General features: G+C 53.8%; 2 protein-coding genes across 2 annotated transcripts; one reads left to right on the top strand and one right to left on the bottom strand.

The window, feature by feature from the left end:
* The first annotated feature begins 1,064 nt into the window (after positions 1 to 1,064).
* LOC111153792 (neurogranin) lies at positions 1,065 to 7,775 on the top strand. The gene is made up of 4 exons (XM_022513030.1): positions 1,065 to 1,251; positions 5,861 to 6,087; positions 6,345 to 6,362; positions 6,765 to 7,775. The coding sequence occupies exons 1-2, from the start codon at positions 1,237 to 1,239 to the stop codon at positions 6,080 to 6,082; spliced, it is 237 nt and encodes a 78-aa protein (XP_022368738.1). The 5' UTR covers positions 1,065 to 1,236; the 3' UTR covers positions 6,083 to 6,087; positions 6,345 to 6,362; positions 6,765 to 7,775.
* Positions 7,776 to 8,456: 681 nt separating this feature from the next.
* On the bottom strand, positions 8,457 to 12,993 carry LOC111153980 (V-set and immunoglobulin domain containing 2). The gene is made up of 6 exons (XM_022513334.1): positions 12,781 to 12,993; positions 12,057 to 12,220; positions 11,242 to 11,449; positions 10,277 to 10,435; positions 9,234 to 9,353; positions 8,457 to 9,118 (listed from the first exon to the last, which is right to left on the bottom strand). The coding sequence occupies exons 1-6, from the start codon at positions 12,842 to 12,844 to the stop codon at positions 8,970 to 8,972; spliced, it is 864 nt and encodes a 287-aa protein (XP_022369042.1). The 5' UTR covers positions 12,845 to 12,993; the 3' UTR covers positions 8,457 to 8,969.
* Positions 12,994 to 13,322: the final 329 nt, after the last annotated feature.

Raw genomic sequence — 13,322 nt, 5'->3', positions numbered from 1 at the left:
GATCAAGGTTAGGGAGGGATGCCTGAGTGGCTTAGCAGGTTGAGCAAGGGACTCTTGGTTTTGGCTCAGGTCATGAACTCGGGTGGTGGGATCAGCCCCACATGGGGCCCCACCCCCACCCCTTAGCAAGCAGTAGGCTTGTCCCTCTCCCTCTGCTCCTCCCCACCCTTGCTCTCTCTCTCTCTCTCTCTCTCTTTGCCTCTCTCTATTTCTAAAATAAATTAATTTTTAAAAAGACATTAGGGAGATTCTGGTCTGCGGAGTGGGAGGGAAGGGTATCTCTCCCAAGTTAGTATCTATGCATAAATACATAACATTAGATAGATGGTAGATAGATAGTTAGATAATAGGTAATGGGGACATCGCGGGTAGGGTGATTACCCACCTGTGTAGGCGGCGCACCGTCTGCATTTATCTGCACAGCGTGTATACAAGGTCTGTACGGTTTGGTTTTTTTTTTCAGGTCGTATCTGTAGAGTCTGGATGTAGCAGTGCGCGGTTTAGCCAGCCGGGCAGGGCCACCTATGCACATGTGGAACTTGTGAGCTTTTGTGTTTAATGTGTGCTCACCCTCAGGTTCTGTACTGACAGCTTTCTTGATTCCCTAGCCTGAGCGAGGATGGGACTTCTTAAACGCACGTCTTAGGGGGCTTTTCTTTGAGGACTGGCGGGGGTGAGGCGGGGAGGAGTTAGAGGGAGCCATATTTGGGACTCTAAGTTGTGGAAGTGTGGGGAGGTGGGTGAGGGGTGCGTGATTTTCCACATATGGGTGGGAGGGATGTTGTGCCCAGATGTGAGTGTGTTTGTGCCCGGGATGTCGGGGCCTCCTTCTGCCTGCGGCGGCGTACATCTGCCTGGCAGTCTGCCGCCTCAGCAAACAAGGGGGTTGAATTTGGGAGGCTGGGGTGTGTAGGAGGAATGGATGGAAGTGTGTAGGCGGAGGGGTTGGGGCAGGAGCCGGAGCGAGGCGGAGGGAGCAGGGAGGGGGCGTGGTCCTCCCTGCAGAATCCCCGCCCGCCCTGCCCGAGGCTTCTCCTGATTGGCTTCTCCACCGAAGGGCTCAGGTTACATTCGCGAGCAGAGCGGAGCGCGGGAGAGAGGACCCGAGAGCAGAGCTGCTGCTTCGGTGCTGGTCAGCGGGCACCCCAAGGCCCCAGAGTCCCCACCCAGCACCACACAGACCCCACCCCCGCCCTGCGCCAGCCTGTACCCCAGCCAAGGACCCCCAACACCAGCATGGACTGCTGCACCGTAAGTTAGAGGGCCGGGGGGACCGGCACTCAGCTTGATCTGGGGCAAGGGGCTCCCAAGAACCTCCTGGAGGGAGAGTAAGGGATGGAAGTGCATTTGAGGATGCTGAAGACCAAGGAGCAATAAGGGGTGCCTGCTGAGACGTGGGTGGTGGGTGGTGGAAGGTACCCGCCTGACTGGGAAGCCCTAGGAAAAATGCTCCCTAACTTGTGGGGGCGTCTGGACGCCCATCCGCCAGGCAGTCCAGGTTGGACCGAGGACTCTGCAGGGCTCCGCAGCAGCGAAGCTGCAGGTTAGACGAGGAGAGGAACTTCCCCCAGAGAGACGCTGTAAACTGTAGCGAAGCTGCGGCGACTCCTTCCAGTCTCCTTTCCCCTAGCTTTCGCCTTCACCCTATTCCCCATCCCACTGCCGCCGCCGTGGGTGGACAGACAGGGTGATCTCCGTGACCCTCGTGCACTGTACAGCGCAAGGCGGGAGGTGCGGGGGGGGGGGTGGACAGTCAGTTCATCAGCTTAGGACTGATGATGGGCAGCAGAGAGCCTAGTCAGTGTGGTTCTGGGGAGGGGTTGGCCCGTCCCCCAACGCCTTCTAGCCCCGGAGGGGGCTGGGTGAAGTGACCGCGAGAGAGCCCTGCTGGCGAGGCAAGGAAGTGTCTGCAATTTGTCAGCGCCCACACGAAGACCTGGATGCTGCGAGTGCCTGATGCCAAAGTAGGTTGCTGTTAAGGTGACTTGGGTATAAGAGAGCCTGTCCCAGGACCTGGCTACTTGCACACTAGAGGAGTACAGTGATCATACATATATCAAATGTGTTTATTTTTAATTTTTAATTACTATTTATTTTTAGCCCCTACATATGGAGAAAGGCTACTCCAAAGTCCTTGCATTCTTTGTCATTCAGTCAACCCAGCTAAAGATACGAGAGGTTATGACTTTACCTGCTCCCCACCCTCCACCTTATGGCTTACAAAAGAAAAAAAAAAGTGAGGTTTGGAAGGAAAGAATAACCCAGTTTATAAGAGGTGAAACTTCCCTATGTCTGGGTACCAAGAGGCAGAAAGAACTTAGAGGTAAATCGTTGTGGTTGTTATTATGATTTTGATTCGTTAACATCAATAATATTGGTCAATTTTTGATTGTTTACCATGTGTTTGACATCAAAACAACCCTGTGAGGCCCTGTCCCAGATCTGCAGGGCTAAAAGACTAAGCAAGAGACCGCACCATGGTCAGATTGTGTGGGGTGGGGGAGATAAGAAAAAAGAGAAGAGGTGCAGGGGCAGATGGCTGGGGCAGAGAGCTGGTACAAGGCTGGGACTGAGCAGCTTGCTACCCCATCCCCATTCTGTGGAGGTGGACTGAGAGCTGGAAGGGACCTGGGACACGCAGAGAACAGAGTGCATCTGGGGTCTAGAGGCAGGACTTTTTTTTTTTTTTTAAGTAAGCTCTATGCCTAACCCCCTCAATGTCAACCCCCTCTTGCATGAGCCAGCCAGTTACCCCAAGGCAGAGCCCTCTTTATCTTTCATTCTGGGGCTCTCCTTGCTGACCGTCTGACCTGGTGTATAATAAACACTTACTCCTGCCTTATTTCCTTCTTGCCCCTTGGTAAGGAGGCTCAAACAGAAATGAGAAGAAAACAGTTTTTTGTTGTTTTTTTTTTTTTTAAGATGCAGAGCTGCTGATTCAAATGTACCAGTTGCTGATTTACACAGTCATATATATATGACTTCCCTCCATTCATTTAATATGAAAAGCAAAGAGACATTTTTTTGGATCCCACTCCTTTCTTTTACTTAGTCTGGTTGACTTGGTCTAGCTGAACTCATAGAAATAATTACCTGCCCTGAGGCTTCTGAATCCCATCCCAATTAGTTAGCTCTGTGGCCTTGGTTAAGTTACAAAATGTCTCTGAGACTGTTTTTGATCTCTGAAGTGGGGATTAAGTGAGGTAATGTGTGCAAAGCACAGGGCCTAGCATATAGCAAGCAATAGGCAGGGATAATTTTCTTAAAAGATTTTATTTATTTATTTATTTATTTGAGAGAGAGATAATGCAAAATGAGGTGAGGAGCAGAGGGAGAAGCAGACTCCCCACTGAGCAATGAGCCCTATGCAGTTCTCTGTCCTGGGACTCCAGGATCATGACCTAAGCCAAAGGCAGATGCTTAACTGACCGAGCCACGAGCCACACAGGCACCCAGGCAGGGATAATTCTTAAGGCCTTTAGGATTGGGGACCTAAAGGATTTATCCCTCTAGGCCAAGTTCCAGTTGCAGCTGAAGAAACTGAGGACCCCCCCCCCCCCCCCCGAGGTGAAGTGGTATGCCCGCTTGGGACCAGAAGTCATGGTTCCTGTTTGACCCTTTAGAGCAAATTTCCACCTCTGGTTCATACGGAGCTCTCAGGCTTTGGAAGGCACCAGCCCAGAGCCGAGACCCTTCCTGGATTCCATTTATTCTCTCTCTGGTTCTGCCTGTGGACAGGCCACTTAGCAGCTCTGCCCTGAGAATTCAGCTGGAGGGAGAAGGATCTGATCTGGGGGAGGAGCAGTGTGTTGGGTAGCTCTGCCTGTTCCAGGTTTCCATTCTGGATCTGGCTGAGGTGGGTAGAGACAGCAGGTTGGCCACAGCGTGATTGGGGAAGAGACCCCTTCCTCCATAGCTGCTGGCCAAGGATAGGTGGGTCAGGGATGGGTTGGTTGGTTTGTTTTAAATCACTGTTCCCTAAGGATATCCCACGAGAGGCATGAGCTCTGAGAATCAAGGAACCCGAAAGAGTTGTTTCTGATTATAGGTGGAGAATAAGAGGTCAGGGAGAAAAAGAGAGAGAGTGCTAGACCTGCAGAAGACAAAAAGAATGCCAATCCCGTCCACAACCATCTTGGCTCTTAATAACTCTGTTTAACTGCATTTAAATCAGTTGTGGGCATCTTGAGCACAAATGGCAGAACTGTGAAGTTCAGCATTGTGAAGTATGATTTTTAAAGCAGTAGAAGTCCTTGGGTGGGGGTGAGGGGGATAAATACAATGCCCAGAAGCCAGAGGGTCAGATCAAAAGAGAAATGCCTTTTTAACTCCATAGTAACCGTCTGCATCCCAACCCACATTAGTGCTGTGCATAATATTAAGCAAGAAAGGGGCTCAGAGACTGAGGCCCTCTCCATTCCAGAGCCTTACCTCTAAAATCAATACCATCAAGTCCCTAACCTTTGCTTGTCTCAGCTAGGGTAGGCTGTGGGAGACAGAAACCTGAAGCCTGGTGGTGGATGTGATTATTATAGGCTGATCCATATGAAATTGAATTTTGGGGGTTTTTTGGCCAACAGAAACAATTATTTCATATCAACTTACTGATTAAAAGAATCATCATAATCGCTACCATTTATTGAGCAACTAGATTGTGCCAGACAGAGGATGTATATCATGCTGTTTATTCTTCCTCACAACCCATAGAGTAGATACGATGATTTTGATTGCAGGTGAAGGAGCTGAGACGAGAAAGCATTAGGTAACAAGAGGAAGAGCTTGGCTCATTTTCTTGGCTGCCTTTGCTTATCCTACGGAATAGGGGTTGAAGATATACTCTGGACTCTGACATGCAAGGGTCTGAATCTTAGGTCTACTAGTAGCTATCTGTACGACTTCATGCAAGGTTTATAAACACTTGAATCATCAGTTTTATTAGAGGTAAGCTAGGATGACAATAAAAGGTGCGTCATAGCTTTGCCGGGACTAAATAAAATAATGTCTGTAAAACATTGTGTTACTGTGCCTGGAACAAGAGAAGTACTTAATGGGTAGCTATTGTCATAATGCCTTTCTTTTGGAGCACACAACACCAAGGGCTTCTTGCTCCTCCTTATCTTTCCTTTGTCCTTTTTTGGAGTGAAGCCTTTTCTCTGTAGCTTCTTCCAGACCACCTCCTCTCTGCTGTTTGAGTACTTCCAGGGGAGCACTGGAAAAGGAAGAATCACTGGCAAAGCAGTCTCTTGGCCTCTAGCCCTAGGTGGAGGGAGGCTGACCAGGGGTTAGCCCCACCTTCACCCTAATTCCAGCTTTGAGTCCTGATGTGATCTTACCTAGGGAAGGGACTGGCCTGATCCTTCTACACCCTGTCCCAGGGAATCCTAGACTCAGAAGGGGCCCTTCTGAGCTGGAGGCACCCTCTGAGGACATGGGAGGAGCAGCCACGTCCAGGAGTCCCTGCGGCTGTTTACTTTGCTCCTCCCAGCCCACCCTCCATCAGCTCCGCTGCTCTCCAGCTCAGCGGATGGTGATGGACCCTTCCCTCACTTAGAGCTATTTGGCCCCATTCCACCGTGCACGACTCTTTCCCGAGTTGGAAACCCAGCTGTTCACCTGACCCTGACCCTAACTTTTTGCTTGCCTCTCTCCAGAAGGGACACACACACACACACACACATACACACACACAGAGCAGCGTGCACGGCCCTTGCTCAGCTATTTCTCCACGCCCGAGCTCCCCTCTCTGCGCTTCCCACTCGCGCGTCGTCCTCATCCTGGGCCCCCCATGGCTCTACTCCTACCCCACCCTCGCGGGGTCTCAGCCCAGTCACCCCACGAGTACCCCCTGCCCCGCCCCCAGGAGAGCGCGTGCTCCAAGCCGGACGACGACATCCTAGACATCCCGCTGGACGATCCTGGCGCCAACGCAGCAGCTGCCAAAATCCAGGCGAGTTTCCGGGGCCACATGGCGCGGAAGAAGATAAAGAGTGGAGAGCGCGGCCGGAAGGGCCCGGGCCACGGGGGAACGGGCGGAGCTGGGGGCGCCCGGGGAGGCGCGGGCGGCGGCCCCAGCGGAGACTAGACCAGGTGAGGCGGGCAGGGCGCAGCGGGCGGCAGGTTCCCCCCTTCCCAAGCCTGGGGCCTGCTGAGAGCGGCCCCGCTCCCCCCCACGAAGGAACCCGAAGACTCCGGGCGGGCTGCGGGGTGGAGAGGAAGCTAAGGGTGGGGGACTCACATCCGAGACCTGGGGTGGGTGGCCGGGAGGAGGCTGAGGGCGCTGCGGGTCCCGAGAGCTCACCTGTTCCTCTCTCTCCTCCCTCCCTTCTGCCCCGCCCTGGACGAAGAACTGAGCATTTTCAAAGGTAATGAATACGACTCGGAAGCGGGTGGGAGGCCTGAGGTTGGGGGAAAGAGGAAAGGACCAAATCCCCCACCCTTCCCTCTGTCCGCCCTCACCCCCTCCCAGCTTGCGGGTTTTCTGATACATCAGGACGCCTGAGGCTGCGACAGGGACACACCTGGACCAACACAGAAACGCAGCCACCCGTGTTTGGCTGCACAAACCCGGCCTGAGGCTATAAACACAGTGCGGCGCACACACGCACTGGCCGCGGGCTTGTTTCAGCTCAGTGGCTCGCGTGGGGGTTCTGGGTGACCAGGGCCCCCTGGCGCTCCCCGCCCCGGTGTCCTGGTTCAGGAAGGGAGAAGGAAGGGGGAGAGGAAGTACCGGGGAGGGCAGGTGCTCAGACCTTCTCTGTCCTCAGTTGCCGAGGAGAGATGGATGCCGCGTCCCCTTCGCAGTGACGAGACTTCCCTGCAGTGTTTGTGATCCTCTCCTTCCCACCAGCCTGCCAGCTTCAGGAGCCCTCCCTGCGTCCCCAGAGACCCCCTCTCCCAGGCAGGCTCCGTCGAGGAGTCGCTAAGTCCGTGCCCTTTTAGTTAGCCCTCCAGTCTAATATGGTCCCCATTCGCCCTTCCTTCCCAACCTAGCCCCAAACCCCGCGCTCTCATATCTTCCTTCTTTTGCTTCTCGCCCACCTCTGACCGCACCCCGCATGCAGCTCTGCCTCCGCAGCCTCCGTGCACTTCCCTGCGCGCACTGCGGAGGGCGCCCTAAGCGTCGCCCAAGTACACTCACTTAAAAAAAAAAAAAAGAAAGAAAGAAAAGTCCTTTCGTTCTGTACTCAGATAAAGGGGGCGCTCTGCGTGTCCGTGCTGTTCGCGCCCCAGCCTAGCCCCAGAACTTTGGCTCTGGGGTGAGGAGAGAGGGAAAGAGGGTTTTTATGGTGTTGAATACCTCCTGCTCCGATCGTGAGGAAAAGTACCAAGTACCTATTTCGCACCCCAGCCCACGCCTGCCTGTAATCTGCTTCCCCTCTCCAGCTCTCATGTTGTTTATGCAAACGCCGATCGCCTGGGAGGCTCGGTAGGAGGAGTCTGCCGCGGCCCCGCCCCCGCCCCGCTAGCCCCGCCCCCCGCCGGGCTCCTGGGGCTGTGGCCCGAAGGATTTTTATCTCCGTGTGTGCATGTGACCGTGCTGGGTTGGAATGTGAACAATAAAGAGGAATGTCCAAGTATTCAGAGGGTGCCGGAGGGAAGGGAGTTTGGGTACACAAGGCCATCGCCTGAAGCTTGAGCAAATTTCACTTGATCAAACCAAGAAGTAGAGGCGAGGAGGTGGGGAATAGGGGAAGAGGACCTTGTTAAAACCTACTTTCTTGGAGCCAACCAAACTTCCCACCTACAGCACCTCCTCTAGGACTCCAAGCCCATTCCTTCTTCTACTGGTGATACTCTTTGTGCTGCCTAGAGGAATTTGCTATGCCGGCAGAAAGAACAGCGAGACAATATGGTGCCCAAAGGCTTTAATTCTTGATACTCCCCCGCACGGATGGGGGGGGGGGTATCAGACAACCATAGGGAGCTTGGACTTGGTGGTCGTCACACTGTTGGCAGAGGCGGGCCTCTCCAGGAGCCCTTTGCTGGAATCAGCTCTCACGGATGTTTGCTCAGAAATCCCAGGCGCAGTGGCATCCTCCCTGATAGATAGAAGAAAATTTTTTTAGTGAAGGCTGGAGGTATCGCTCAAGGGACCCCCACCAATTCTCTAACCTAAAGACTTGAGATTTTTTTTTTTAAAGATTTTATTTATTTATTTGTCAGAGAGAGAGAGAGCGAGCGAGCACAGGCAGATAGAGTGGCAGGCAGAGGCAGAGGGAGAAGCAGGCTCCCCACAGAACAAGGAGCCCGATGTGGGACTCGATCCCAGGACGCTGGGATCATGACCTGAGCCGAAGGCAGCTGCTTAACCAACTGAGCCACCCAGGCGTCCCAAGACTTGAGATTTTTACTGTGAATGACCATCATCTGTGGAATTTGGGTTGAAATGAAGATTCCATGCCCCATCACGTGTGCGTGGGCGTGCGCGCGCGCGCGCGCGCACACACACACACACACACACACACACACACACTGCTTCAGGAGGGATAGGAAGTAGCCAAAATCTGAATGTTTAAGAAGCCCCTGGTATTTTTTTGTCCAGATAATCTGAAGACCACACGTGGTGAAATATTGCTCTGAGCCCTCTTTTGGACCCCACGACTGACCACTCACGTGGGTGACCAAGGCAGCTTTTCCCACACAGAACTAAACTCAGTTGAAGTCTCAGGACAGATGCAACTCTCATATATGTATATGAAAAGGCCTTAAAAACTGAAAATTCTTTTAAGTATGAGGAGGGTGAGGGAAGCCGTGAACCAAGTCCTCCACCCTGTGCCTTGCTCACACCCAAGTGCACTTGCTGTACCTGCCACCCCCACCACCAAATCCCAGAGCTGAGCAGCACTCCTTACCCCCAAACAACCTGAAAGATGTCAGAGTTTGAGGGCTGAAGTCACCTACTCATAACCCAAGCCTTTTTCTCCTTTTCCCCTTTTCTGTGACACCCCTCCCCCGCCCAACCCTCCTGCTCACCGAATGTCACTACCCCCATATGTCTCCTTGGGTTTCTTCCTCCTCTCTTTCTGGAACTTTATCAGGCAGAACACAGCGACTGACAGGAACAGCACACCCAGGAGCACCCCAATCACAGCTCCAGCCATTCGGCCTTTGGATGGGTCTAAAGGGGACACAAGGAACTCAGAGGAGCAGACCTTCCTTGCCCCTGCTCAGATGTCTCATGCAGCCTTCCCAGCCTGGGCCTGCCAGCCAGACCTCTGCCCAGCATCCCTTACCAGTCACAGAGAGGGTCAGCTCACAGGACGCACTGCCCATCTGGTTGGTGGCCACACAGCGGTAGGTTCCAGAATTGGTCAGGGAGAGATTGGTGAGAATGAGCTGGCCAGACACCTCATCTAGAGGGTAAAGAGGAAGGGTTCCATCATTCATTCAACTCTCAGGGAGCGCCTACTATGATGACAGCATATTTCATTTCATCCTTACCACAATCCTGTCAGGAAGGGACTAATCTCCTTTATTAGGGGGGGACGGTGGCTCTGAGAAGGAAAGTGATCATTTGAGGTGACCCAGAAAGGAAGTGCCAAAGCCATTGCCACTTCTGTGCTCTTTCCACCCTGCAAAGCTGCCTTTTCAGGGGAGGGGGAGAGGGCACACTCATGGAATTGGAGAGGGATGCTTACTGGCTGATGGCAGCTTCCTGACTGGGATGGAGGGAAGGCTTGATTGCCAGAAATGGGTATCTTCTGGGGTGGCCCAAAGCTCCCCCAAATGTTTCACTAAGCTGCTTACCCTGCCTTTAGAAGGCAGAACACACACCAGATGATCTGGGGGGCTCTCTGTATTGATAAAGGGGTGTGCTGGGGCTGGGGTAATGGACAGGACACTGGAACAAGCATGAGAAGGCTGAGAAGCCAAGGCTCTTACCCATTTCTCTGGTTCCTCCCAAGACACTGACTAAATGATTCAAGCCAGTCCTCGCTACTCTGCCTCAGCTTCCTCTCTGGGAAGCTTGGAAGTGATCCACAACCCTTAAGAAATCCTCAAAAGTGGGAATCATAAAAGACCCCCCACCTTCCATTGTCTTCCAACATCCCAGGAGTACATGTAACTTGAGAAATTCTTCCAGGAGCACAGAGCTACAGATGACAGGAAGACAGATAAGAGGGAACAATACAGACACCAGGAAAGAAGAGGGAAAGGTACAGCCGTCTGTCTCAGACCCACAGGCACAGAACTGAGAAGTGAGGGGACATGGAGTTTAGAAATCAGATTTGCCCAGGTCCTCAGTCCCCTCTTGCCCGGTGCCCCGGGCCCTTACCTTGCACCATGCTGCCAGGAGAAGGTGTAGGGGAAGATCCAAGGTGTACCCAGTTGTACACTGGCCGGGGGGCTCCCTGGGAAGAGCTGCATTTCAGTGCAGCAGAGCCCCCCACAGAGGTCTGACCACTCTTACTGCACAAGGGACTACTAGGGGGCACTGCAAAAATCAAAGAAAGTACCTTAGCCATCTTTTAGCTCTGCCTCACCTCCCCATTAAGTGCTAGATGTCCTGTTCTGGCACTCCCACCAAACAGTAGTCCACTTCTGTCCACATTCCACTGCATCCCCAGGAAATGATTGTCACTACTGGAAATTCTGATTGTTAGAAAATTCTTCCTCATGTTGAGCCAGAATCTGTGTTAATATAATATCGACCCATTTGGTCCCAATTTCTGCTCACAAAGAGAAATGAAAAATCTCTCCTCCATAGGACAAGCCTTCAGATACTTGAAAGCAGTTGTAACACACCTCCCAAGTCCTCACTTTTCCATCTAGACATCCCCAGACTCTTTAATAGTTCCTGTCTGCTCATCTCTGAGCAGCTTCTGGGTTGGAGTGAGCTGGAAACTCTGCACAGAAGGTTGGTGCCTAGTAACAGGGGCCCTTGTTCCTTCCATGGCCACTCCCTTTCTCTGCCACTGACCTAAGGAGAGACAGAATCTGAGCTACAAATGGGACGTCCCCCCAAAGATAGGGTTGTTGGGGGGCATAACTCAGATCTATATATGGGAAAGGTTTTCTCTCTCCTGAATCTTTTGTGACTAGGAACTGAGGGAGGAGTCCTCTTCCTCCCTCTTTGTGGAGGATGGAGGACTTTGGGCAGGAGGTATTTCCCCTTGGGGTCCCCAGTGCAGTGTGTGCTTGGGGTAGAAATCGGAGGCCTGGGGGGCAGGGAGGACTTAGCCAGACCAGTGCAATCTTTCAGGGTACACGGGTGGCTGCTGGGTCCCCAGCCTGCCTTACCAAGCACAGTAAGGTTGATTAGCCCCAACCCATTGGTGTAGAAATCTGGAGGGTTGTTAACTTGGCAGAGGTAGGTTCCGGTGTCTGAGGGGTCGACATCAGTCAGTTTCAGGGTGGCCACCCCTCCTGTGGGGGGGTTCTGAAGCAGGCTGGCCCTCTTTGCCTTAGAACCAGTTGGATACAGATGGCCATTGGTGAAGTACAGAATCTGGGGAGAAGCAGAAGACACACATAAGTGTCTTTTTCTGCCTGGTGTCAACTCTATAGTCCTTTTTCGAAAGCAGGTATAAGCAGGTATTAGGGGCCCCTCCTTTTATACCAAACAGGGAAGTTAATGCTCTGAAGCCAGAACAAGCAAGGTCTATCTGTCCCCAAATACCATCCCTTCCCAAGTGCTAAATGAACTAGTTTTACTGCTTTCAACTAAGCATGGCTCTCAATTTGCAGGGATTGGGGGGGGGGGAGCGGATTCACGCAAACATTCCTGGAAGGGACATCATTTGATCTTACTAACAATCACCAAAGCTGAGTGTCAGTGGGCTTATTAACTGAAACAGGGATAGGAGAGTTGCTTGTAGGAGTTAGGGGAGAGAGGGAGAGAGGTTGGATATACAGAGCCATATATGGGATTTGGAGTCATGCAGACTGTGGTCCTAAGACCATCTAGAAAGAGACCACTCATTTTTTCATCCAAGCATCCTGGGTTTGCTGATCCCCAAACCCAGCCTCTCTGACCAGCACCCTCATCCTGGGTGGGCCCTCTGTTCCAGCCTCTCCCAGCCAACCCCACTCCATTGGGACAGCTCTCTGCTCACGGGGTGGGACTCAGAGATGGGCTTCCCAGGCTGCACAAAGCTCCACTCCAGGGCGAAGTTGTCTCCCACCGACGTGCTGTAGCTGCAGGTTAGCTCTGCGGTCTTGCCCGCGGGGGTGCTCAGGGGTTCGGCGGGGACCTTCACCTCCACGGCTAGCCCGGGGCCTGCGGGACGAAGAGGGACGGGAGGCCGGTGGGAGAGGCGCTCGCGCGGCGCCAGGCCCGGGGCTGGGGTGGAGTGGAGGCCCGGCCCCAAATCCCGGTGGGGATGTGGGGGTCCGGCCCAACACGCGGCTCCCAAGGCCCAGGGTTGGGTAGGGGGTGCCTCCCTCCCTCCTCCGGAGCTCAGCTCCGGGCCCTCAATCACTCCTTTCTCGAAACCTGAGGTTTCCGGAGGGAGGAGCACACATCTCGGCCAGGTTTTTGTGGGTAAAAGGACCGAGACTGGGCCAGGTATGAGGGTGTGTTTGTCAGGGAAAGGAAAACAATAGTCCGGTGGTGGTTAAACCCTGCCGGGGAGGCCGGACTTGCCCGCCGGTTTTCGTGACTGTGTCTTTCGCCCGCCCGCCCGGCCTTCGACGCCTTCTCCCCATCCCGGCGGGCAGCACCCCCGGCCGGTCCCGCAGGACTGAGCCGGCTCTCACCCGCAGCCGGGAGGCCAGGCCTCTGCCCCCAGCGCAGCACCCCTACCCCCCCACCCCCACCCCCGCCCCCTGCCTCCTCACCGCCCAGGCAGACAAAGCCCAGCAGGGCCCCGCAGAGGATGGGTCCCCCTGGAAGCCGGGCCATGACCGAGTCCAGCTGTCTGGGGGTGGGTCTGGGCGTCTGGGTCTGGGCCTGAGCGAGGGAAGGCAGCGCCCAAGAGGAAGCCTCCTCGTGCAGGGTAGCAGCGAGACTGGCTATCTCAGAGCAAACAAGGGGAGAGGCCGCTGCCCTCAGGTAAGGAAATGCTCCTCCCTCCTCCAGCCCCAATACTGGAATCATCCTAGCCTCCCTCCCTTCTTCCTTCCTCTTCCCCCCTGTTTCTGAAGCTGTCAGGTCCCCGGGGAAAAGAGCAGGGCTTGGGTGGGCACCCCATGGGAAGGGATCAGATCTGGAGTGATCTGTAAACAAAGAATGGCCCCGGAAGAAGAGGGAGGCATTTTAATAACCTGAGTTGGCAAATGGACATCACGACTTTGGTGTTCCAGAGCATGAGCCCAGGCAGAAGACCCTTTCTGACCCCTTCAGAGATTCTTATCCTTCCTAGCCCTTCTTTTGTCTGAGA

Source organism: Enhydra lutris, unplaced genomic scaffold (assembly GCF_002288905.1).
Source record: "Enhydra lutris kenyoni isolate GAN:26980312 unplaced genomic scaffold, ASM228890v2 scaffoldscaffold34, whole genome shotgun sequence".
Lineage (NCBI taxonomy): Eukaryota > Metazoa > Chordata > Mammalia > Carnivora > Mustelidae > Enhydra > Enhydra lutris.
Note: the sequence above shows the minus strand (reverse complement) of the source record. Positions and strands in the feature narration are given on the sequence as shown.

Excerpts from the sequence above, each read along its gene's own strand:
- LOC111153980 (XM_022513334.1), bottom strand. The coding sequence starts at position 12,844 with ATGGCCCGGCTTCCAGGGGGACCCATCCTCTGCGGGGCCCTGCTGGGC. Across the intron at positions 12,221-12,780 it reads GGGCTTTGTCTGCCTGGGCG|GCCCCGGGCTAGCCGTGGAG; the intron begins GTGAGGAGGCAG and ends TTCGTCCCGCAG. Across the intron at positions 11,450-12,056 it reads CCATCTCTGAGTCCCACCCC|ATTCTGTACTTCACCAATGG; the intron begins GTGAGCAGAGAG and ends GCTTCTCCCCAG.